General features: G+C 42.0%; 1 protein-coding gene across 3 annotated transcripts in view; it reads right to left on the bottom strand.

Annotated features, from left to right (window-relative positions):
* Window positions 1-471: 471 nt before the first annotated feature.
* Window positions 472-27,497, bottom strand: part of LOC119383139 (acetylcholinesterase) — a 29,166-nt gene continuing 2,140 nt past the window's right edge. The window contains exons 2-12 of one of the 3 annotated variants that reach the window (XM_037651147.2): window positions 26,109-26,255; window positions 24,547-24,697; window positions 23,211-23,402; window positions 20,993-21,192; window positions 19,517-19,697; window positions 18,513-18,703; window positions 17,217-17,367; window positions 15,680-15,842; window positions 13,262-13,597; window positions 6,113-6,181; window positions 472-4,352 (exon numbers count right to left, since the gene is read on the bottom strand). In XM_037651147.2, coding sequence (XP_037507075.1) covers window positions 4,268-4,352; window positions 6,113-6,181; window positions 13,262-13,597; window positions 15,680-15,842; window positions 17,217-17,367; window positions 18,513-18,703; window positions 19,517-19,697; window positions 20,993-21,192; window positions 23,211-23,402; window positions 24,547-24,697; window positions 26,109-26,255 — 1,866 coding nt within the window. In that variant the 3' untranslated portion in view covers window positions 472-4,267. The remainder of the gene's footprint in view (window positions 4,353-6,112; window positions 6,182-13,261; window positions 13,598-15,679; window positions 15,843-17,216; window positions 17,368-18,512; window positions 18,704-19,516; window positions 19,698-20,992; window positions 21,193-23,210; window positions 23,403-24,546; window positions 24,698-26,108; window positions 26,256-27,497) is intronic. The other 2 variants (XM_037651148.2, XM_037651149.2) reach the window with 2 other exon arrangements.

Below are 27,497 nucleotides of genomic sequence, written 5' to 3'. Positions count from 1 at the left end.
CTCATCAAATTTGACCAATTCAACTGGCATGAACATGCGCTAATTCTAGAAAACATAAACTGAAAATGCCATCACTTTTCAAAATTTAGGATATTTTAGTCTCCCATACTTATATGTTTAAGTGATGATTCGTCTGCCCTTATCTGTTGATTCATTTTGCATTTTTCCGCACTTACTTGTTGCAACTACTACGTTATGCTCAGCTGTGCTGAATATTCGTACTTGCTATTGTGCAATCGAAAATTGGATAATTTAATTAGTTATCTGGCAAAACTAACCACTGCTTTGATTGTACATTGTGACTAGTATACCTAAGGAAGCACTGCTGCTGTTACACCCAGCGTGAGCAGGACCACGTCAGGAGGCAAACCACCTCCTTTTGTCCCGGCTCATTGGCAATGCCGTGTATAGTAAAAAAAAATGAATAAATGAATGCAATTGAAATATTTTTTGTTTTTGAGAGGAAGACAGGAAAGAAAGTACTGCAAAAAATGTATTTATTGAAGGGCACAGTGACAATGTAAAGCCAGGTCACACCGATTGCACCTATGTGCTGTACAAGTGATGAGGCAAGCAAGTTTGTGTGTAAAATGTAAACAGTAAATATAAAGTTCATATAAAAAGTTTGTAGAATTGGTCAATAGTACTAACAATGTGGAGAAGCGTGCACAACACTAGCCAATGGACGGATTTGCCACAGATGGCTATACAAAAAGTGGTAGGACGGTGTGGTAGGACTCCGAAGACTTTTTTTTTTTTTTTACGTGGTGTGTGACAACTTCCTGTACGAGTGTTGACAGGCTGCTTTATGTAGCTTGCCATCTACATCACCGGTATTACAGGGCGTTCACAGTCAACAATAAAAGTTTAAAACGCTAAATACTGCACAGACTGTCCTGGCAGGAAGTTAAGCACTTCCTACGATGACAAAAAGAAATGGCTCAGCAGAAACAAAAATTCATTGTTTGATCACGAAAAGCAACCAGAGACCAAAATTTACTCGAGCACTTCACCACGTTCTTGGAACATTCTAGCAAGGAGTGAGCCAATAACTCTTTTTACATTTTGTGAGCACTTTGACATTCAGGACTTCACTTGGCTTTGCGTGAAAAGTAGCAGTAGCGAATTGGATGTGAACATAAAATTACTGTCAGTAATATTGAACAGTCAATTATAAGAAACTTTGTTGCTTGAAGTATGTGAAATATTTATGGTGCCAAAGGCTGAAAACCGTAAAATACATAGGACGGATTCTCATGCTATCCATGTCATAGAGTGTTCGAACTTCAATGCATTAAACGTGTCAGTCAGACGTTTTGAATCGACACGATACCATACTGCAACAGACAAAACAAGTGCCTGTGCACTGCTTTGAAAAACTAACTTTCACGGGGAAGCATTAGTCATCTTGAATTTTTTTTTTATAAGGGCTCCCCTTCTTGGATGTTTATCCAGTGAATTCTTATGTAACTCTATAGTGCTAACTCATACAACACAATCTTAATTACTCAAGTTCAAGTGGTAAGCAATTAAGAAAAATATTTAGCTGATGCAGAGTACACAAAATACAGTGCATGTGTTCCAACTACTATATGCATAAGTATTGTAGAGGGCCACTAGATACATGAAGCATCTCACGTGATGCAAGTTTTTTAGTATTTAACACAACATTGTACAAGCAAATAATTTGACACTTGCACATACACGAGACCTCAAGCAAGACACAACTTCTGAAAATGAGACCTCTACAGATGTAAATCTGCAATTAAAAAAATTAAGGAAAACATGGCACTCCATGTACAGATGTAAACAAAGCTGCCAGCAATGATACAAGCATATCACACTAAAAAAAAAGAAAGGACCAACTGCTAGGTGCAAAAAGCTGCACATACAGAACATCTGCAAATTATCTGCAAATTATTACAGCCCTTGGCTTACAGCAGAATGAAATCGATGCACTTTGACTTTGCTGTCAAATGGATGAGCAGAATAAATTAACGTTTGATTAAAACGAGGGCCAAGAGAAAACATTTCTGCTCTGCAGAATATGTTGAAGGCAGTATATTAGAGCAATTAAGGCAGTTCATAATGAACGACTTCTTCACCTTATGATTGGCAAAGTATTTCTACATCCAGTAACCAAATGAGCTGAGTTTTCAGTTACGAAGAACACATTGTGGATGCTATGGAACATTCAAGGACATTAATTTGTTTTGCTGGTGCAATTATTTTTTATAATGCTTAGTGAACCATCAAATCAGTGAGGATTAGATTTCAAACTGACACAACAGGTGCCTGAAGAGTATATATGGTGGCTTTCTCGTGCCCTTTATATTTTAGAGTAAGGAATGTGAAAAATCTCAAGCAGTACACAGAACATTTCATGGTAACGTACTTGAAATCAGCTAAGCAAACTATATTATACGGAGACTAAACCAAAATGGCATGCACAGCTCCTTCTCAGTAATTATAAGCAGTTCGACTGCTGTCAGGCACCGTCAGCCTCACGTGGCTGGAAATGCTACTAGGATAATCACTCAGGTGCAGTGATATGAAGTACATGATTGGTAAGCTTGTATTTTTGTTCTCACAGGCATGCTTCACTGACAAGCCCACTTGCTCGTGTGAACTTTGACGTTGAAGTTTGTGGGAGTTCACAACAGCATTCGCTGATGATTTGCATCCAGTGGTTATTACAGCACACATACACAGGTTTGATCATTGGCAGTGAATGAACACAGAAAATAGTATGAAGCTCTTCATGAAACACACTGCACACACTCCTCTCATTTGGATCCCACATAACAGTTCATTTGTACATAAGTGAATGCTGCATTTATGACAGCTTGAAAGAGATGCGGCTTCCAAGTGTCAGCACTAAACAAGCTGCATATGGAGGTTGATGCAGACTTGTACACTTTTTTTTCTTCCCAAGTCCTCAATTTGGTAACAGCGCAAACATAACAGAGCACATGCTAGTGGCTATTAACTCTGCAGTACGAGATGGTTCTGATTTGCTAAGTATGACAGTGCTCACATGCACTGCAATGGAATGTCAATTCACATACAGTATTCAATTCCTATAAAATGAAAACACTGCACAAAATGTTCACAAAAGCTACAGGTGTACAAATACATAGCTGGCTTCCTTGTGACTTTCAACTTGGAGATCATAGAGAAATGACTTCCTGATCATATGGCTTCCTTTGTGTTCAAAGTTGAAGCCACACCACCTTATCCTAGGCACCACAGCCCTACTTGTTCAAAGAGAGTGGTCCTAGCACATTTTGAAGAAAACTAAAAGCGCATGGAAAACACAAGACAATAAAAGGCACGCATATACACACACACAGGCGCTACATCAACTTTGTGTATTTAAGCAGCAAAAAACAGAATCCTGCTTGCTCCTCTCAATACTCTTCACCAATTTGTCTAGATTGAGGCGGTTGAAAAGCACAAATTTATCTCAATTTAGACAAATTTGTGAAGGGTGTTGAGAGGAGCAAGCATGATTCTCTAGAAGTGTTTTTCGCTGCTAAAACACACAAAGCTGATGTAGCGCCTGTGTGTGTGTATAAGTGTGCCTTTTTTCATCCGCGTTTTCTGTGTGCTTTAAGTTTTCTTCAAAATGGATTACCAATGTGCCCAAACTGCCGCATTGGTGTCCTAGCACATGTAGCTACAATCGCAGAACCAATATGTTTGCAATAAGTGGCTCAGCATATGTGGCTTATGTGTGACCAATGTTTATACGTATGAAACTAATGCTGGGAAATTAACAGCTCCGCTGATGTTGAATGGTGATATCTCGCATGTTCACATGCAGTTGCATGTATGTTGACAAGTGATGGAGTTGCTAGTTCAGGACAGCTGAAGAATCAACCTACGACACTAGAGTGTTCAATGCAGGCTGAGCAGTCACTTCTTTTTTGTAAAGTATTATATGTAGAAGCACCATTCATAAAGTTCTGGACGTCGTGTGATATTTGTGACCTCACATGTTGGTGCCACGGGCGGTTCTTGCAGAGTGGTATGCGTCAACGGCCCCTTCCGACAGCTGCTCTCGGCTGGGGTGGCAGCTTCACTTGGCTGTGTTCGGATGAAAGTGTCAGTCAGCCGAGAAGGCTTTCAAAATGACCGGCACAAAGGAACTGACAAAGCGCTCTCTTCCGACAACTGACTTTGACTGCCCCGCTTGCCACTAGCACAAGGCACAGGGACTTTGATAGTATACAAGGGCGCGCTGCTACTCCTGTGCTGGCAGCTTTCACACACTGGTGTTCTTGAGAGACCTTAGCTCTCCTTGATCTTCGGGCGAGGCATATTTGTTTTTGAACTCCATTCTTCTTATGCTGAAAAAGGTGTAAAATATGTCTCGAAATGCTAAGCTGCGCCATAACTTTTTTTATGCATGCAAGGAGGTGAAGTAGTCCTGGCAAGCACACGTTTCTTTTAAGTACAGTCCATGCTCTTTATTGGAGATCTAAATACAGCCGGCTTCAGATGAAACAAGGCCACGTGTTGTTGGCGAAGTACTTCATTTTGAGCATAAGCTGTTACAATCGCCTAGGGGCTAAAGTAGAAACGTTTGGAGCAAACATTTCAAATGAGGCATTAGCATCAGACAGTAAGGATGAAAACGGCAACATGATGCAGATCGACCAGATGCGATAATAAAACTGGGACACATGCCAGTGCTGAGTGGTCTATCTCTGTCCTATTCCTCTTTGTACTTTTTGCTGCACAAATGCAAGCTGTGTTTGTATCTCATTTGAACAGAAAATACTTGTGCCTGGCAACACAAAACAAGGTGCAACTCATATCTACAACGATGAACTTATTTATCCTATGTTCGCAATGTTAAATGTTATAAGCATGCAGGCAGTTTCGGGTGAGGATATTTATTTTGTATGCTTGTGCGATGCTCTAGTGAATAATGCATTGAATGGAAAATTCTTTTGTGACAGGAAAATTTATCACCTGTATTTACAAAACCACATGAGGGAGATTTGTTATAAGGGATAAGATGAAGAGACGAGCCTGAACTGCTGCATTCTAGCCTGATACTTGGTGTTGGCTGAAACGAGCTAAAACGCACAGAAAAGTCACAGCAATTTTGAGCCTTTATCACAGCTTCGTTCTTTTATTAAAGCTAAAAATGGTAGTTTTAAACTGATTTTTCGAAGGCACGCTCTTCTTGAAGTGTCCTCGAAACCTGTTTTTGATAGTGCAGGTCCAAATACATGCTGATTCGTGAGAAACTATTGTAAAGAGCATTGACTGTATAACATCACGATCACTGCACTGAAATGAACTGCAGTGTGAAGACAAGAGAAGGCATGCACCATTCATGCCTTTTGCATGCCATGCTCTTTTGAGTGACAAATACATGCAATGAGCCTTAACAAGGTTTTTTTTTTTCCACTGCAGTAGTTTAGAGGATGCTGTATGTTCACTCTCTGAGATAGATTGAGCTTTTCTTAGATCGGTAATACATTGTACCAGTGGAAAAATTTATTGTCATCTTGCGACTCTAAGCACTTAACATAGAAAAATTAAATAAGGTTATAAAATATTGGAGATCCTCTTAGTACTTTCTGCCAGTTAGAATCATGCACTGTTTTGTCAGGTCGAGTACCGTACTGTTAAAGAGAAATTTGACAGGTAGTGACACAATAGTACTATGAAATAAGCGATACTTATGGCTCTGTAAACAAAGTGTAATAATGGTTACGTAAGCATTTCTTTTAAGCAATGAAGAGCTTGTTAAACATCTTTGTGCCACAACTGAAGTTTTTGTGCCGACAAACCATTATAAAGATGGCAAGCCTATACAAAAAAAAAGCTACATTGTTCATGTTTTCATTCCATGGGGCAGCCGCATCACTGAACATTGCGATGAGTCTGCGTGCGCGAAGCAAGCAAACGTGTGCAATCAGAGGCATGCTTGGACAAGGGATGCATGAACGAGTATCGTTCACTGATACAGAATGCAAACAGACACTAGCACATGGATGCATAAATAGAGCGTGCAGCACACCCATTCATGCAATTGTGGCATTTCTGTTGGAGTATCGTGGCACGTCCTAAGGTTAAAATGGGGGACACTCACCTAGAGGTACTCTCCGTCAGGGAATGCATTGAGGCGTGCGGAATATCATCTTCGTCAACCAGATGACGGCTGTTTCGAGAATAATGCCATAAGGAGTGAACATTTTGCTTACTTGCCGTTTATATTTATTCTGGCCCCATAACTGGGATTTCAAAGGCAAAGAAAAACAGCCAAAGTTTGTAAAGATACTGTATAGTTTTTCTTCTAGGCACGCATTTCTTTCATGACAAAGTACCAAGCAAGCAATTTAAAATTTTTTAGTTACACTTCTTAAATTTCACTGTCAATAATTGGAACGGGACATGTACAGCCGTCAGCGCGCTTAAGATGAACGCTCCGCAGCGTGGCCTGAAAAGGTTTGACTGACGCAAGTTCCGCGTAGCTTTGGGCTCTGTTGCCTAGATCTTAACAATACATGCCGACATACTATTCAAGCACACCGAGGTATTATTTCGGCAACAGCACCCAGCACTTCGCAGCTGGTATCAGTCAAACCAACCAGGCCACGTTGCGGAGTGTTCATGTTCAGCATGCTGACGGCTGTACTTTATTTTCCAGCTTCCATACCTTGTGCAGTTACTGTCGCTAATCCTTCTGCCGATCCTCCATTGCCACTAGAATAGTGTCTTTAGTATGCATTAACATAATGTGGAACTCAATACTGATGCTGGCTTTTTGGCTACAAGTATTAAAAAACAAATCTGGTGATTTCTCTTCTACTTTTTCAGAGAAATAGTGCAAGTTATGTTTTTGTTAGGCTTGTGCGAATATTCGAGCACTTCAATATTCTAACGAATATTACAGTATTCGAATTCGCTTCGATATTATGAATAGGTTTATATTAGTCCGCATGTAATCCCCCCCCCCCCCCGTAAAGGTGGTTTCACTGCAGTGGAGGGATGCTCTACCGAGAATACACATTTCCAGGAAAAATCCGCACTGCTGCGAAGCCCCATCTCAAGGTTCAATGAACATAGAACATATTGCCCTCACATTGATTCATCATTTTTTAAGTTTAAAAGCTCGTTATACCAGCTTATATGCTCTAAGTATAGTAAGTTTTAAAACGTAACATATTTTACAGGCTATCACTTGCATTGTACCAAAAGTCAAATCCTGCTACTATTCAAAGTTGCTTCCACTTCCTTTGAACCAGAAAGAATGACATTTGCACATGCCTTGTTTCAATAAAAAAATAATATTGTGCAGGTTAGTTAGGTCATGACAAATATGGCCATTTTTCTTTATGATATGTGATATACACTATTCGAATTCGATTCGAAATTATTCAACCAAATCACTATTCGCTTCGAATTCACTTCGGACCTAAAACTTACTATTCGCACAAGCCTAGTTTTTGTCAAACAGTATACATTTAGTCCAGCAAGCGAATTGAATGGTAACAATAGCTCTACATGTTGTTGGTATTACAGGGCAGTGCTGTTAAATGCTGCTATCAACACTGCTGAACATCAAACTTGACAGGCAACATTGTCAAGCATAGGCAACCTGCAGAAGCCATTTGTTTCGGAAGAAAGGTTCGGAGCAACTAGGCCAACTATAGGAAATTATTCATAGAAAAACTCTGCAGCTCTCAGTAGTGCCATTTGTAGTATGTTATTATAAAACAATATACAAAACAAATTTTGCTAACAGACATTAAATAATTGTCAATGTTGCCCTTTACAATTTTTGTAATTGACGTTTAACAAATATTACTAACGTGATATTCCACATGGCAAAGCTTTAGTTTCTGTATTTCACAGCTTAATAACAGTCAATGGAAGGTAGGTCTTAGTGAACCTTGTGATGAGAAAAAAGAACTAGCAATTTTTGTCTTAACAATATTAAAAATCGAGGACGGCATGAGAGTTTTAGCTCTTGCACTTTAAAAGGTATAATAGATATTTTCTGTTGATATGAGCGTGCCACAAACATGTGCACCAATTTAATGTAATTTGGCAAGTAAAAAGTAAATAACCAATATGGCTTTAATTGCACGACCCCCCCCCTCCTCTAAAGTATATATTGACGATAAATCCTCAAGTCAATGCACGCACAGTGCATATCTTTGTAGCAACAAAACTGTGAAGTCATTTTAATTAGTGCTGCAAGTGAAAATAAGTTGTTTAGACTTTGATAACTTTTTTGGCATATATACGTGAAGCATCATGACAGACATGATGCAAACAGTGCCTGCTACTGGTATATATAGCCAATTATAAAAAAAAAATATGTGCAGCAAGCACACGTAAATATGAACCTGTGTGCATGTGCCAGCATTCTGACATTGCTAATTTATTCTCTCATACCAGTAAGTGCATTTCTGATTTCATGTTCACACCTCACCACGCAAAGTTAACGATTTGTTTCACCTGCCACTTTGGGGAACTCACTGCCAAAGTCATTGCCACATGCCATCGACGAGTACATGCAGTGGGTGCATATGTTCATGCAACTTGCTCAATGCTAAGCACCATCACCATTTTCAAAGTACTACATAATGGTTTTCTGTTGGTGTGCTCTAATTTGTCAGCTCCATTTGCTGCAACGGTTCCCCAGACTAAGTGAAGACATAATTTGCTCAGCGAGTGCATTGGAATCCATGCTGCCTGAATACAATGAAGCTTCACACAGAAAAAGCCCACATCATCGGATACAAAACATAACCACAACACTATGTGTGCTACTATGTGCAGTCCTGAATGGAAAGCCAATCATTTGAGAAACATTACAAAGGGTAGAAAGCTGCACATGCAATGTGGGATGGTTGTGACATTAATTCCAAGCATTTCATGGTATGAACAATGACACAACACTTGTCAAAAGAAACAAAGCTACCGTAAACAACTGCAGTACACATACACATTCATGGTTCTAATGACTCGGTTTCTTTTGACAAAAGCAATTCATGCACAAACTTGCAAGGCTTGTCACATACAGTGAAGCACAGAGAGATGAACAAACACAAGCAGTACTGACGAGTCTCTTTTTCCTTTTTCAATGTGATGACAATATATTTTGCTTTAAAAAATGTTTGCTCATAGGATAAACTAAATCTATTGAACAGAGCAAGAGCAACAGTTAAGCTATATCGTTTGTTGAGAGAGCAGAGATCGAAAACTTGGTAAAACCTTGTGCTACCTTCTCCTTGTAATTGTGGTACATACCCTTTCTGAACAGCAAAAGTAACAATAATATCTGGGGTTTAACGTCCCAAAACCACGATATGATTATGAGAGACTAACAGCAAAAGTAATACTAATACTGTATATACAGAAATTTGTACTGAGACACCTACAGGCTATAAGATACCTGAATTAAGTGCTAGCCCAGCTGTGTTAATCTCGTGAGTATTTATAGCAGACTACGGATGGCAAACAGTGCCCTATATAAGGGGAACACATAAATCTTTACTAGGGATGGGCGAATAGTGAATTTGAGGTTCGAAGCGAATCCGAAGCGAATAGTGATTTGGTCGAATAATTTCGAATCGAATAGTTCGAATAGTACTCACCAGATATTATTAAGAAAAATTTAGCATTTTCTTCTTGACCCTTGCACAATATTTTTAAGAACTGGAACCAGGTATGAGTGAATGTCACTTTTTGGTTTCAAATGAAGTGGAAGAAACCTTGAATGGTATCAAAACTCGAATAGCAGTGGGGTGCGAGTTATAAGTGGTACAATACGTTACAAGTTAAAAATTACTATACTTAGCGCATATAAGCCCATATAACACGCTGCTAAATTTTAAAAAATATGTACACTTAACCTTGAAGTGCGGCTTCGCGACAGTGCAGATTTCCCCTGGCAGGGTGGTTTCACAGTACAGCAACCCGACGCTGCAGTGAAACCACCTTTACAGGGGGTTATGTGCGGTCAAACATGTATGTTTCGAATACTTCGAAATTTCGAATAATATAAATTCGCATTGAAGCGAATTCGAATACTGTATTATTCGTTCGAATATTCGAAACCCCCGAATATTCGCCCATCCCTAATCTTTACTTAACTCTGGACCTTCTTATGCACAAAATTATGGTGACTATGCAAACTCTAAATTTTTGCACAAAAACTACAAAAATGAGGTCTATGGCAGTGTTAAACGTCGTAAATGCACTCAACATTATGACGAGGTTGTATCTGTAGACTGTGCTGTCTAGAGCACATGGCAGTGCCTCTAGATAGGCCAGGCCTTAGCAAAGCAATTAACTATGCCCATTTCCAGCCTGGCCCACAGTTCTGAGGTCAGATATTTATTAAGCTGTTATTTAGAAAATTTATATCATTTCTTCAGGTGCTGCGTAGTTATGTTTACCGCTAGTGCGAGTGTTTTTCTGCGCAATTTCATGCTTGGCGAATCAACATGCACCATGCTAGTGAAGCCAATCAGTAGGGACAGAATGACACATTCTTTCTCATACTCTATGAGTAAATTTTTTCATTGTTCATCATGTGCTAAAATGAGGCAGCCCTGTCATCACTGCAGATACCTGGCTATCACCCTAATGGGCATTAAACAAAGTAGAATGAAAGAGGTCACCAGACTCTGAAAACACTCATATTGTGTTTTCGATATTGGTTTTCAAGTGTGTTAATGTCATTGTACACAAGTTGACAAGCTGTTCTACCTTGAAGAGCACCAAAGGATGATGTGAACATGACACATGAGGAAATGATTAGTAAGGCTGGTACTTTGTACTTTTTCGCTGTGCATTCACTTGGCTTGTGCATGTTACAACCTTAAACTACACACACACATATCTGGCCTGGTTTGAAAAGATTCGATGTGTTGAAAAAGTTCGTCTCAACGCAGCATTTATGAGATTATTCTTGTCCAAAGCAACTACACAATATCAACAAACACAAGAAAGCTACTGCATGGGCTGAAGGACACACACTTACCACTAAAAGGATCAGAACGAAAGCATAGCAGTATGCATGAGAACACAGGAGGCAACTTGCAACTGTTTCACTCGTGATGCAGTTGTGCTCATGTAGCAGCCACATACTGATTATGAAAATAAGTGGGTATCAACTCACCACCACAATCACCCAGTGGGACGATCAGTTGTCTCAATACAGTATAACCTCATTACAACAGACCTCTATAGTGAAGAGGATTTTGGTCTGTTGTAAAGAGAGTATGCAAAATGCAAGTACTGTTACAACAGACTTTTATGCAAACACTGAATGGGTCCGTTATAACCGGAGAGAATTACAAGTCGCAAACATGGTTAAAGAACGTATTTATTCTTAATGGGGAAACATTTTTGGAAAATTGCATTTTCAGTTTCTGTAGCCCTTTTTCTATCTGATTCCAAAATATTGTCACTGAAAACTACGCAGAAGTGCCATAAAAAATTTTTTGTGTCTGCTGACTTGGTAAAAATTGCGGAACTAGCAAAAAAAGAAACAAACAAAAAAACAGCGTTTTTTCAAAATTATAGCTCGGCAACGGCGCAACCAGGCGTCACCCTTTTGGGCTCATCATGAAGAGCATTTCTCCGTGTTCCAGTTCTCCGTTTCAGCTAGTTCCTCCATTCAGTAACAAGCGTACAAAAAGCACGTGTTTCAAGTTCAATTCGAGGCCTCCGATTGGCTCCTTCTGCCGTGTTGCTCCAGCACCCAGCACACCTCGCTATTGGTCCGATGCTCGCTTCGGGAACATCGTTTGCTGCTTGTGCGTCGTGAGGTCATGGCTGTCGAAAATTAAGCTACTTAGTGACGCGTTCGCACTCGTTCTGTGTTTACGGGTCGAAGATAATTTAGAATATAATTACGCTTTAGTTTGGCAGCTGCAAGCGGAAGCTCAATCATCCGATTATGATAGCGTGCTGCACGCGTTGTGAACATCGCGGACGTGCGACTCTAATAGCGTTGACTCGTTGGACCCTCTATTAGAGGTTCTGCTTATCAGCACTTCGGAGCTTATAACGAAGACTACCGCGGGACAACTCTTTGTACTCGCAATCGAGCATGATGTACTTTGAAACATCGAGCATCGCGGCCACGCACATCGCATCCGAGCTTTCTACTCGATGTCGTGGCTAGGCCTAACTCTGCTCACGGTGCCGATGTACGAGACGAATCCGAACTTTGCGGGCAGGAACATTGCGCTAGCGGACATGTGAAAGCAAAGAAGCCACAATGTCCTTCGTCGCAAGCAATGAATCACATTGCCGACTGGCTCTTCAGAACCGTGGATGGGCATTTTGCGCATCGGCAGCAGACCCCCCGGCCAAGCTCGCCGCACAGCGACCGCTCGGAGAAGCGGTGGCAGTGGCTAGCAATTTCGCGCGTCAAGTGTCCCAAAACACAACACCAAGCATGCTGCGCGCCAATCTTTTGTCGCTACAGCTAGGCATAGCTTATCATTGACAGACCGGAGATCGGCGGCCTTCGTTCTTAAATCGGTACGTCGATATCCGCGACGCGCTGTTACCGTCCCGAAAGTATGCTAAGCGATGTTTTAAGTAAGAAGTTATTGCATTTGGGATGTCCGTGGTAGAAAAGTCTGCTGTAAAGGAGTCCTGACCACCTTGCTGGCCTGACATTTTCGTCAATTATATCCGCATGTCCGTTGTACCAGAATCCATTGTAAACGAAGCTCAATCAATGGAACAAATATGGAGGTCGGCATAACGCCACAAATTGGTATGTAGTATCAGAATGTCTGTTGTAAACAGATCCGTTGTAACGAGGTTATACTGTATAACACAACTGGATGTCCCGTTATGCAATGATTGTTGTGATCGAAGTCAATTCACTGAAGGTCCTGTGAGTGGCAAGTACTTCTGTGTACTACACTAATCAGTCTGCCATTTCACAAAAAACATTTGGAAGTTGCCGTCTGTATCAATTATGTTTCTATGCCTCTGCGCCTCTTGAGCAATAAACATGCCATTCATTCAGCAAACACCAGCTAGGTCAACAACAAGGTATCGCAAAGGACGTCCACAAACACATGCTGCTTTACAAAGCACAGCACACACCCCACAACTAGCACAAAACGAGGACAGGTGAGACAAGAAGCAAGGCAATTCGTGGCAGTGAGGTGGCATGCTGGGGCTGCCCACGTGCAGAGGAGAGGAAGGACCGAGTGGCTGGATTGTAGGACGTCTGATGCGTCAGGCCTGGCCGTACCTGGCAGCCTTGCAGTAGCAGCAGCATGCAGCCACTGCCACTATGAGCAGGAGGATGGCGACGGCCGTGACGCCCCACAGGGAGGCGGTGACCAGCCGGTTCTCCTGCCGCAGCGGCTCATCCCAGGGTGGCCACGTCGGTGCGGGACGCAGGGCTAGCTCGGGCAGGTAGGCGTTCCAGAACTGGCTCTCCTTCTGGCGGTAGTCGCGCAGCATAAAGCTGGAGGAGTTGAACGCCTCGTAGTACGTGCCGTTGATGCACAGGTACTGTAGCAGAGCCCGCGTGGCGGGATCCCAGCGGATGGTGCCAAACAGAGAGGTGCCCCCCGTAGGGTCTCTGCAGCGGGAGTGAGAGCAACATTTAAACTACACTCCAATGTGCAACCTTGAATGAGCTAGCACCCGCGTAAGAATTACTGTATTTCCACAATTCTAACACACACTTCTTTTCGCTAAATCTAGCCCTCAAATTTGTGTACACATTACAGTCGGGTACTATAGTGAAATTGGCATGAAGTTTTTCTTTCAATTTTTCGAATGTAAAATCACCTGTAGTTAAAATCGAGGACACATTAGAATTGTGAAAATACGGTAAATTAAGTTCATGTAAAATAATAGCAACAGCAACATCGGCAGTGCCAGTGTATCTAGAAAGGGAAACGCTATGCTAAAACTAACCAAATGAATGGTGGGTCTTGTTGCTGTCTCATTCCAAGATGCATTATGAACAAGATAAACATCGGTTTCAGTTCTCATTCTAACAATAAGGCAGCTGTAAGAAACACGGAAGATATGTGACCTGTTAGGAGCCTTATACTTCTAAAAGAACAATAAAAGAAGAAGCGACATGACTGCAAGCTGGCATTTCAAATAATTTGGGGTCTTTTACTTCTGTCGCTGGATGCACTTTGAAACAGTGAGTTATCAGAACCTAAGTAGTTTAAGAACACCCAAGTTGAAACACGAACATAACACACAGACACACCGCGCTGCAACTAAGGCGTTCCCGATGCTTAAAACCAACAAGTCTATATTGCTACTCTCGCTAAGTGGTTCATATACAGTATACATATTAGGGAAAGGAAGCGTGTCATGTTTATCTACATACTACTGCCATCTTCTGAGCCCATTTTTACTTAGGGGAGTACCCTTTTTCCTTTTTTCATAAGACAACTTTAGAAATTAAACAAACTTATTTCATAGTTGCGCCGAACAGGATCACGGAGCGTTAAAGGGACACTAAAGGCAAATAACAATTTATGTCAGAGTGAAAGCCCAATGTATGACAACTTCTAAAACGGCAATATTATCAACAGCAGTGCCCTACTTACCGAGAAATTAAGCTAAATGTATCACATGATGAGCGCCACGGGTGGGACATTTTCGAAGTGATCCCCATGACGTATGGAAGTCGGCCTACAATAAATCACTAGTAATCAAACTAGCAGCAGTAAAAAAGAACCTTCCGAGCATCAAAGACGTAATAAAATGCTGTTTGTTCGTTTCCGCTTGATTCATGGAAAAAAGAACCTCCGTAGCGTTGCCATATGGGGAACGGCGCGCGTGGTTCAAAGGTTCCGTTTTCGCCGAACTGCGCCTCGCCCGGCGCCCTGCTTCGCTCACGCGGTCGCGTCTCAGTGGTAGTTTCGGGATCGCGTACTGCCGCGTGTGTTTTGCGCGCTCGTGAAAGTCGCTCTGACCGAAAGTTCGACAAAATGCCGCATGCATGTGATATTGCCGGATGCCCGAATGATGCCAACGCCAGTGCTGCAGCAAGGAAACCGGTGTGTCTTTTCACTGGGTGCCGCGGAATGAACCCTTACGCTCGATGTGGCTTAGTGTCATGCCATTGCGCCAGTGTGCTGAACAGTCAAAACCTCTGCGTGTGTGCTCGCTGCGGGACGGCGGGACTGCGGCAAGCTTCGATGGCCGTTGTTGCTACTTTGGGTCCCGCTACTTCCGCTCTGCTGCTACTAGTGTCGGCGGCCGCGCAGTAAAAGCGGGCAACATTGGGCACGGCAGCAGTGACGTATGAAAGTCGTATTTTCAGGCGGGAGATTTGAAGCGCGCTACGCGATGCGGACCACTAAAAACGTGATTTTATTTCAAAATAAGCACTTCCTTGGCATAAAAGTAGCACTACGAGGTTTCTGGACAGCTATTTCAACAATCAACGTCGACTTAATATTTGCCTTTAGTGTCCCTTTAAGTCATTGCCGTCACGGCATGCGTCGAGCAGCGACACCTCTCATTCTCAACGCTCTGTGCAACACGTCTGTTCACTTGGTCTCTCACAGTTTGATTCGTAAATCTTGAATGCCACAGCAGAGCATATGTCATTGGAACACAAAGTGCGCTGTTATATGGAATATTTAATTCCAATAATTTTTTCTTTCTAGACAAATTTGCACTGACTCACCCAGTTTTGGCAAAGTTCGCCCAAGCCTGCATAAAGAGCTGGCTCATGTTTCGGTCTCCCTCACTCCAGAGGACACCGTTCAGTTCCAGGTTCTCAGGATAAAACTTTGGGTCCAAGAAGGGTGCACCGGACACCATCAGGTCAACCATACTGTGCGGTATCTCTGCAAGCCAAATTACGCACTCATCAGAACATGCACAGAACTATGCATAAAAATAGGTGATGATGCTTCACTATGCATCCTTGTAGATCAATTTCACAATGAGTCTAATTAATTATGTCACCACTGCTACAAGACATGACACTTCTATCGGTCTGAAGGGTCAAGGAGACTGCTGCGTTTTCATCACAACTACCCCCTTTGGGCCTTGTGACAGAAGAAGTGGAGAGGTGAGAATTAAATATTCCACAATAATAGCAGTGGCTTTGAGGAGAAGCACCCTACAATTTCTGCATAAAATTCACAAGAAAAATATTCCCAGTGGCATTCTTTTTTGGCATTCTTCTCAATGCCACCTTGAATTCAATTACAGCTTAAATTCACAAGTGAATTGCATGGTTTCTAAAGCTGGCAACATTGTGAACTACATAAAAAGAAATTTACAATCAGCAAGTTTGCCCCTCAGAAATACGACGTATGTGGTACACGCATTAGGCCAATTTTGGAATATGCCTGTTCCCTTTGGGAAAGTGCATGAAAGCGTCTAGCTGAAAAAAAAAAAAAAATAGAAAGGATCCAGAATAGAGCAGCCACGTTTGTCCTGAAGAGGTATGGTTGGCACAGTAGATGAACAGCAATAAAAATTGAAAACCAAACTACCAAACTAAACCGAAAAGAGCCATCGTATCGTAGAAGAAAATTAAGGCTAAAGCTTTTTTACGCTAGGCCTATATGTATATAAGAAAAGTGGGATAATTAATGATAAGCATTTCCAGCTGCCGAATTACATATCTGAACAAACTGATCACATGTTCCAAATTAGGGAATACCACACCAGGATGAGCCTGTTCGCCAATTTCTCTTTTGTAAAAAGTATTATCATGTGGAGTTGTCTGTCAAGTGTGCAAGCGTGAATGAAAATGCATTTTATACAAAAAATAGCCTTCCCCCCACCTCAATGCATCATTCCTTCGGGAAATGCAGGCATATGTCATGAATAAAGAAAAATGTACCATTAGCAGGTGGACTGCGCGCACTTCATAATTTTTCTATGCTGAAATCTATCTGTTATCATGTGAGTGGGACGTCCCTTTCATTGGCAAGCATTTTGTGACCAAGTGTGAGTTACAAAATTGCCTGTTTTCATTTATGCAATTCATTTATATAACAACAGCACAACAGATAGTTAAATAGTGCATATGTTACAGCCCTGTTACGGGAATAATCACGTTTCCTGGTCCCTGTCCACAAATTCCCAAGTCGAAAACCTGCATGGCTACGAGTTATTCAAAAGCATGCTGTCCCTTCAAGCATGTAATGCATAGTGCTGAGAAGCAAAGAAAAAGTGAATCAAAGCAATCGGAGTCTGATTCTCACCGTCCCAGTGATACAGGCGTCCACCATATTGCAACCTGGGGTAGCTCTCGAGAGTGTAGTTCACCACGTAAGCATAGACACGAAAACCTTTGTTGAGCAATAGCTTCATCATCTTGTCATGAGGGGCCACAAAGTAAGAGTCTGAGAGCATCTGCAAGAGACGGCACATGCACACATTCTGTCACACTGCATGTACTGGTAGATCACTTAGAGGAAACATTTCATTGGTATTCAAGCACTGGTTTAACTACTATGTTGGTTCTACTTCACGAAGTAGATGCGTCTTACATGACACCTAATAATCCTTTCAACAACTGAGTTTTCTCGATTCTATGTTGTACATCAGATGCCATGAACTATCGAGTACTAATTAGGCCACTTCCCCTATATGCAGCTGACTCTGTGCCATCCGTCAACGTCACTAAAGAGGTTCAAGTCAGTCTCACTGTGTTTTGTCATGTTCGTGCTCCAAGTGGACTGTAGTTCTCATTCTTCACACTTAAACACCAATGGAAGTAATTGTGCATGTTTAAGCTTTTGTTGGTTTTCTGCCAGTAAGGGCAGAGTCTGCCAGATACAGGATTCAGGACTGCAGAGGCAACAGACACGCCTACTTCATATGCCTATGCCCTGCACTCCAATACATAGTTCCTTATGTGCTGGCAGTGTATGCGCTTATGGTCAATGTGTTAAGATGAAGAGATATTACTTCAGATTGGCCAATTTCAAAACAATGTATAATGACGAGGAAAGCACGAGCGGCACCAGTGGCGTTTGGCCCCTGAAGTGAGGAAAATGGAGACCCGTGTCTCAGTGTGGCTGTGTTCTTTGAGCTTTCTCTATGCTAGGACAGCTCGACACTGGTCCTCCTGCTTACATTAATAATAACCGTTACACCTGGTGTAAGTGCCTGATAAGTCTCACTCTGGAACTCCATACCATACTCTTCTTCTTACGAGACCAAAGCAACAGTTCTCCACAAATCTGTGTCGAAAAATGTAAGGAATGATTTCTTATATTATAGGCATTTGGAAACAGCTGGTCTCTCCTTTTCTCTAAAAAAAAAATATTTCTTCCTATTCTTAACGTGATGGTATAGCTGGCTGACAGTGGATTATCCGTGACACACTGCCACTGCATTGATAATACCACAATCTAGTACATACCGTTATCCTATCATCCAAGTCTTCACTTATTAAAGATGTGATAGCCACAACTGAGCTTTGCATGCTACACCATGACAGCTTGCGGCAATATCTTCATGACACAAGCCGTACGGAGAAACAGCATACTTACATCAACATATCCCCTCATCAGAAGTGTTTGATTGTCCTGATCACTCCACGGAGTGTACATGAAGGCTAAGGCACTGATGGCAGCTTCCTCGTTGAGCGTGTAGTTGAACTGGCGGGCGTAACGTTTCAGGTACATTCGAAATGAGTCTGGCGTCATCACGTAGCGGTTGCTCCTGAGTTCTCTGTCTCGTTCTGCAAGTTTGTAGCGTGTAATTAGATTACACCCTTCTTCGAAGATGTAAGCTTTACGCACACTCATCATCCCTGAAAACACCAATTAATCAAAATGTGAAGAGAGAAATGAGCTTAGAATGCACGCTACTTATTCTGACACCTGCCTATGTCTGATTTTTGCACGGTTTTAGAGAAAACATGGAGCCTATGATAAAGCTTTTTATTAAACACATTGCAAAATGTTGCTGCACTGCTAACTTAATCCCTAAGGTGCACGCTCATTTATTACTACTTAATTCTCTTTCAGTTTGCCTTAATATGTGTGTATAACAGACTATACTTAACTATAGTCAGAAAGGCTGAGAATGATGTCCTCATCGTTCAACTTCTCTGGTGAGAATGCACAGGTACAACCAAGGTGATACCAACTATGAATTTTCCTCGGCCTAGCCTCACCCAGCCTGTTTTACATGTTTTCACAAAGTGTGCTTAGTATCAGGGTTGAATTATAAAATAATTTTACAGGCAGCATATTTACAGGTGCATATACTAATACCTCTTGGTTACGAAACCACAATAACTTACAACACAAACAATAGCAATGGATAAACATTTGGGCCGCTACCATAGACTGAGACTACCCAGCACCTCCACCAAAATGTTGCACCATGAAAAACAGGCACACGAGTACAGAGATGGTGTTTTTACGATAAATATAGCTGGTGCCCAAGCGGCAGTAAGAGGCTTCGTCTTCCTCTAATCTGGGGCCAGCTTCCTCGTTCTTTTCACCGCAACACTATGGATGGCTTTGGTATGATGAACGCCACTCACTGACGATGTAGGATGCCTCGTCACGTGTGACGCCAGTCATGTATGCGACCTGGTTGAGAAACAGATGGGCCTCTTCAGGTGCGAGGTCTCGAAGGTAGTCTTCTGGGGACACGGACACAATACTGTCCGAACGTGTGTGACGGTCAAGGACAGGCCCCCAGGGCAGGCGTCCCACAGTTGGCTGCACGCAATTGGAAATCACCAGGAACTTTCAAAGCCCGCGCTGAGGCTCACATTGACAGTACACTTGAAGTGGCGCTGCAATGAGCACCTCTAAAACTAATTGACCTGTATACCGAATGATTCCTTATGTCCCTGCTATATCACAAGCCCTGTAGCGCGCGACATCTACAATGAAGTGACCTGTATAAACGAAATATTTTGAAGACCCCGTATGCTTTGTTAAAGTGCCTCGACTGTAACCCTGCTGCTACTTTCAAACAATTGACATATCAGGAAATTGCTAACGACAGCAAACCTCAACAGAACTGGTGAACTTTCCACATTTTTAACGAATATGCACAAGTGGTCTGCCTCTGTTCTGCCTTAGAAACCTTAGCTTTGCAGATGTGTTGTACGGACTTGTTATGCAATCATGGGAGGGTTCTGTGTGCAGTGAAAAAGTGATTAGCATGGGTGGCAAATCAAGCAGCAAGGTCTAGGCTGTAGAAGCTGACATTGCAATGCAAGGTCACCGTAAGCTAAATGTAGCGAGTTTGAGGTTAAGATGCCTAATGAATTGCACTTTATAGAATCTTTCTAATGAAAGTTTGTATCATTTCAAACATGTTCGATAACCAATACCTATATAACAAATGTAACAAATGACATAGCAGTATGGGCACATTAGTTTCATAGCTCTTCAGTATGCTTGGTTGTAAGCACAACAGGTTATATCAACCTGAAGCTGCGCTGAGGCTTGTTTATAAAGAGCATAGAAAGTAATGAAATAACTAGCATGGTGTTAATTAAGATTGATTGATGAAGATAAAGTACAGCAGGATTTTAAAAGTTGTTTGTGCTGTTTAAGTAAGAGTCCCATACAAAGAAAAGATCACCCTTTCACTAGGTATGTAACAAGCACAACTTATGCAAGAGAAAATGAAAACGAATTCAGGAAAAATAAGAACTACTAGCAGGCCTATTTCATCACACTTTCCACTACAACAGTGTTGTCACAACAACTGCGAACAGATAAAGTTTTCTGCAGAGAGAATTGCTTAATTTGCAGAATGATAGACAATATACTTCAGTGTCTCTCTTTCTTTCTTTTTTTTTTCTCGTTTGAATGTGAAGAAACCACTTGATGTTGCTCACCCACAAAACAAGAGAACAAGAAAACTCATAAAATAGTCAACAAAATCTTATGTGGCTTGAATCGGACCTACCACGCCGACAGAGAAAGAACAAACTGCGCACAAGTGCCAAATGTGCAGCAAAACTGGACCACCGCTGTGCTCCAACAACGGTACGCACCTCAACAGTGGCCAAAGTGAATTCGGAGCTGCTGTTCCCCTTGCTGCGCAGGCAGTCCACTAGGCGCCAGGTGCTGTCAGCATAGCAACCCACCTTCTCGCCATACAGCCAGCTCATGTTGCGCATGCGTATCGGGTCCTGGTCCAAGGCCCACTCGGCCAACGGAGATCCACCAGCGGTAATCACCCGTTGGAAGGCCACTGCACACGTTGGAACAAGGTCAACCAAGGTATGATGTTTTCAATGTTATCGCATGTGTATTATCGCACCCTATTAACACTTGGCACCTTCTGGCTACTGCGTACATTGTAGAAAATGGGGTGCTAGGCCTCAGCAGTTTTTCTTTGTCTGTACCTCCTTACATCACGAATATCGACTACCCTTGTTTGCTGTCTAATTCACAGTGCTGTATTAACGCGATAGTGTTAAAGAGTTTGTTTCGCAGAAATTTCAGTGTCATTGGTTGCGAGCAAAAAATCAACGTTGTCCATGAGCGAAGACTGGAGATGGATGCAAATAAATAAATAAATAATAAAAATCTTCGGCTCAAGTGGGAATCTAACCCAGGACTTCAGCGTAGCAAGCTTCTACCACAAAGCCATTCCCGTACCTGAAATTGTTTCGTGAAAGAAACCCTAAAAGAATGTTATCCAAGGAATCTCCTTAACGCAGCGGCGTAGAATCACGCCAGGCATCAAAACATGTGAACTGCACGAGTGGCTGGTTTAAAGCCCCACCAATTACAAACGCACAGGCATAATTAATCATCATTAGCAGCAACGGCATCAACAAAGTGTGCAGTGGTGCAATCAATTGCATGTGTTGCCTTACGGATATGTAGAGGGTACTTTGCCCATTCGCAAAAGGAAGAATTATGGCGTAGTGGGCACTTCGCAACTGTACTTGCGGTAGGCATCCTAGGATAGTTTGAAAACTCGTTACGTGCACGGATGTTCCTTTCCTTGCGGCATGGTTGAGGTGTCCACCAAAAACCGAAGCCATTTTCTTCATCTACAGATGGGAACTTAACTTGCAGCTCTGGTAGAATGCAGCTGTATAGCAACATGGCTATAACTCTGTTTCATACTTGCCTTTGCCATGCAAATGTATTTTCAATTTCAATTTTCGACAAATGATTTCTCCACAGGTAACTGACACTGATTTCTGCTGGCTGCACCAGCCAGTCTCTCCTTGCGCCACACAAAACCAGCTTAAGAATGCCATGCTCTTGTGACGTTGCCATCACCTCCATCTGTACATCCTCCAGCAAAAGTTTACCGGATGTGGGCTCTACTGCAAATGTGAATGCTTGTCTACAAAGCATACCCATAACAGTGAAGTAGGTGAAAAAGTAAAGCAGGCACTCAATGTAGCACTCATTCTGTATTCCAAGGACACAGGGTGCATGAAACTTGTCTTGAATTCAGCTTGCAACCCTACGGTATGGAAATATAGATCTTTCAAAAATTTTGTGTCCCGGAAACTTTTGCTGGAGAATATACAACCTTCTCACACTTGCTATAGTGACAATGACAAACATTTATTCGCACAATTTCATAAAAATTGTCAAGGACACTGAGGCCAATGTAAATAAACGCCTGACAAAGTGCCAGATACCGTTGAGCACTTCCCTGCCATCAGGCAAAATGCTCAGTGTGCATAAAAAACTAAAGAAGTGAAAATTTAATGCGAAAACTAAGTCAAGGATAATGCTAAGACATGATAATAACAAGAGTCGAAGCATTACACAAGCACTAGACAACATGAAAGTTACTTTAAAAAGTGACAATCCTTCATAGCAAAAGTGGACAGTTCGAGATTTAATAGTAACTTATCTCTCGCTCACTGCCATCAAGGTGAAGCGTAACTTCTTCCCTCCTGTCGAACTCAGTCATAGACAGCCATCCTGCTACACTGAAACCTCAATATAGCGAACACGGATATAACGAAATATCGGTTATAACGAAGTAAATGAGAAATAGTCTTGCAATACATACAGTGTTAGGAATATACGTTTATAACGAATTTTCGGATATAACGAAGTTATTTTTGTGTAAGATGCAACTTTGTTATAATGAGGTTTGAGTGTACTCCCAATAAAAATGGTGATCACACTCCGTGCCACCCAAGAAAATAATCCTGGCGCTGCCCCTACCAACGTGGCAACATTAGGCCAATGTGGCTCGTGCTCACGTTCGCATTCTCAGCAGTCACTCACAGTTGCGCTTGTTCATCTGATGGATGAAGTGGAGGCCAGCACTGGCAGCTCCGGCACCGGGACCAAACAGGGTGATACGAGATGGGTCTCCGGAGAAGCCTGCAATGTAGTCTCGCACCCACTGGATGGCGGCTGCTTGATCCAGGAGACCGTAGTTGCCAGGTGAAGCATTGTCCCCAGTTGCTAGAAACCCTGGTAAAGAAAGAAGGAAAAGAAAAAAGGCCAGGCTTTACCAATTTATCCAGCTCTAAACTCGTTTACTTCGAAGGAAATGTACTCTCACTGTGGACACCTGCCATCTTCTAAAGAACAACTTCATTGTGATGCACTAAATGCTGTCCTCCTACTCTATGGTACTGCCAGTTACGCCGTTCAAAGCACATGCACAGGTGGCATCACTCTGTGGGGCACAAAAAGGCACAAAGTTTATCAAGCATGAAATCTGTGCACCTAGCTCACAACTGCGCACAGCCACAGACGGTGAAGGGCAGTGTTTTGTCTTCTGTGCCCTAAGGCAACAGAAAAACTGATGTTGTGGAGGTGGCCCGACAACAACTTGACGATGATGGCCACCCGCAGCAGTATAATGAAAAGAAGCGATAGAAAGATGCGCACGTCAGACCCAGTTGTGGGTTTCATGAGCGACAGTCGGACAGCAACATAATGAATATGAATGTAATGAATTATAGTTTATAATAAAATAAATGTGTAACTGTCTCACCGTTGATACAGTGTTGCAAATATACGCACATAACAAATTTTCAGATGTAGTGAGCTAGTGGTGTCACACGGAATAAATGGACAGAGTCAGCAGTCGGCGGAGATGAATAAGCCAGCATATGGCATGAATGACGGTAACACTCTTGATGGCAACAACCATACAAGTATCACCGAATGAGTCCTCGTGTAATATTTTCAATCAAACGATCACACAGTGCTTAAACACGATCCACATCACTGCTCCCCTTTCTCTTTGAAGACCGAAAACATAACATCAAGTATACGACATAGCTGCTCAATAAGTAGCGAGTTGCTATGACGTTCACGCACGTGTATGGAATAACCTATTCATTACTGCCATGCTCATTAACCCGGCTTACTAAATGTGTGCGTCAGATTGGACTGGTAACTATACATGTAGACCAACAGTCTAAATATTTTCTGCAAATATTTATCGTGTTTTATATCGCAATAAACTACCACTTCATTGATAGATTAAAAAAAAACCTCTACCATCCAAGTATACACACACAGACATGTGTCATATAGTGCCCGATGCAATCCTAGTGGATACATCCTAGGAATTTCAATAGAGACTAGTCATCATTCTGCTTACCTAAAGCACCCAGACGGTAGTTAAAAGTGACCACAACAACTTCTTGTGAAGCTGCCAGCATGTGACCAGGAAACAAATTTCCAGACCCATGATCAAATTCGCCACCATGTATGTGCACCATGACAGCGAAACGGCGATTCACATCAGCCAGCTGGGAAGAAAAACAGAGCACATCAGTTGGCCAAACAAGCATGCAAAACGGGCATTAGCTCGGGAAATTTTTTCATAACTCATTTCACACGCTGTTAATTTTTAAAATGTTCATTTGGTCAGATCGACAGGTGATAGGAATTAGCACTCAGGTAAGACGATCAAGCGTCCCCCACAAAATAATGATGCTTCAACAGATGCCTAAGTGATGTCAGTAAACAACACCACAGGCAGCATGTGAACACTGCATAAGCGAAACAGCAGTATTGAAATTCTTTAGTCAACTCTAAATGAGCTATAGAGCTGAAACAGGGTTTACACTCATACCATAGAGCTGCAAGCTCAATTTAAGACAAGTTTCATGCACACTGCATCCTTGAAAATGCAAATGAGTGCTACATTGGGTGCCTGCTTTAGTTTTTCAGCTACCTCATTGTCATGGCTATGCTTTGTAGACTGGCATTAGGTTCTTACAGCACTGCACTTTAAAGGGACACTAAAGGCAAATAACAATTTATGTCAGAGTGAAAGGTCTATGTATGAGAACGTCTAAAACATCAATAGTATCAACAGCAGTGATCTACTAATCGAGAAATTAAGGTAAATGTAGGACACGATGTGTGCCACGAGTGGGACATTTTGGAAATGATCCCAATGACGTCAAGAGTCCCGAGTACAATTATCCACTAATAATCAAACTGGTTGCGATAAAAAAAGGACCTTCCGTGCATCACAAGACGTAATTAAATGCTGCTTGTTCGTTTCTGTTTGATTCACTGAAAAAAGAACCTCTTGGCGTTACCATGGGGAACGGAGCGAGGTGTTCAAAAGTTCCGTTTTCACCAAGCTGCGCGTCTCAGTGGTAGTTTTAGAATCGCGTACTGCTGCGTGTGCTTAGCTCTCACTATTTTCACACTGTTGATAGTCTACTGCTACTGCTGGCCAAGCTAAGCTCTGTTACAGTGAACTATACAGTTTCGGAGTGGCCCGTGGCTGTGCCTTGGCAAAGTTGATGGCCGCTGGTGCACAAGAAACCGTAGCGTCGGCGGCCAGGCAGTAAAGGTGAGCAGCGTTGTGCACAGCAACTGCTACGTCAGAAGGCCCGTTCAGGCGGGTGATTTGAAGTTTGCTAACGCCGTGCAGACCACTAAATCGTGATTTCCTTTCAAAATAAGCATTTGTTTGGCACGAAACAAGCACCTACGAGGTTTCTGGAATGTTATTTCAACAATCAACGTTGACTTAATATTTGCCTTTAGTGTCCCTTAATATTACATGTTAAAATACCGTAACAGAAAAAAAAAAAAGGAAGGTGATATACAACCCAGCATGACTGAACCGCCCACTGCATTGATCAACTAATCAAACTACCCATTTCGAAAGCTTGGTATGTGGCCATAAAACATACTCACATTAGGTGTGTAGATATTAAGGTAGAGGCAATCTTCACTGGTAGAGGGAACGCCCATGTGTTGACCCTTGTAGTCAATATGCTGTATACATGAATCCCTGAAGTTCAGGGCTTGCACATTTCCTAAGGGGCCGTGAGCCTGAGGTTCCTGTTGACTAGATTACTTCTGCATCACCCTCATGGCATACACAGCAGCCAAGCAAACATAAAAGTTGCCCACGAACGAAATGTACTTGGTGCAGTTTATGATAAGGGAAGCAGTACAACTCACAACACTTCAACATTAGCTGGCATGAACAGAAAGCATTTCAAAGTTGCACTATTTTCATTAGCTAGCAGCTTGCAGGACACGCATGAGTTAACGAACATGAAACAAGAGAGAGCACAGCTATCAGGGGTGGCAGAAGTTAAACAGCATTGTGCACCGAAAGCTCTTGTTGGTGAGGCAGACAAAAGGGAAACAGTTGTTCTAGCAAGGATGTGTTTATAGAAGACCTCAAGGGAAATTTTCCATGTGAGCTCCACACATATACGGCCAAAGCAAAGCAGAGAACTTTGTGCCTAAAAAGGGAACAAGGCACAATCATGTGGTATACCTCCATGGTATGTAGGCTGATGGTACCTTCCATACCTTGTTATGTGCAGCTGTATAAATCTATGGACTGCATGCAACTTTCGGCACGTAACTTTGTCTACACACTTTACTTTACAACAGTGGATTTAAGCAGATGGCTTAGCAAGTTTCACTCTCAGCTATCTACTCCTGTGCTCTTTATACAGCTTGACTATATCCTCACTGCAGTTTAACTACACCCAGCCTTTCTAGTAACCCATTCATAAGTAGATCTGTATGACGGTCATTTGTACACACGATACGATTCCGGCGCGAGGAGGGCTGTTGTAGCACTGAATATTTGCCGCTTCACTAACTGAAAATCAGCACAATAATTTAGATTAATGCCATGCAGTTACTTTATGTCATGTTAATCTGAACTTCAATCCTGCATAACAGCCGTGCTTTATTCGTTGATGCTAACATTATCAAGCATTAGTGAAGGCATTTGTTATTACGATAGCTTTGAAAGTGTCATGAAAACAAATAAATTTTTCACAGAAATGAGTAGTGAGCTGCTTCAAAGCTAACTGCTTTCAATGGAAACAAAAATATGTGCAAGGGTTGGTGAAGGGATAGGATGAAATGCGGATCAAGCTCTTAAAATTATCCTGATGATCACAGATATGAGAGAAAGCATCTCGCTCAGTAAATAGGTGTAAAGCAATGAAAAAAGAAAGGGCACACATTTACGCTGTAATGCACTTTTGAGACATGATTAAATGCTACTTAACAAGTTTTCCTACCAGTAGTGGCAACATGCAAGTGAAGAGGCAC

This window comes from Rhipicephalus sanguineus, chromosome 2 (assembly GCF_013339695.2).
Source record: "Rhipicephalus sanguineus isolate Rsan-2018 chromosome 2, BIME_Rsan_1.4, whole genome shotgun sequence".
NCBI classification, from domain to species: domain Eukaryota; kingdom Metazoa; phylum Arthropoda; class Arachnida; order Ixodida; family Ixodidae; genus Rhipicephalus; species Rhipicephalus sanguineus.
This window is presented reverse-complemented; position numbering and strand designations above follow the sequence as displayed.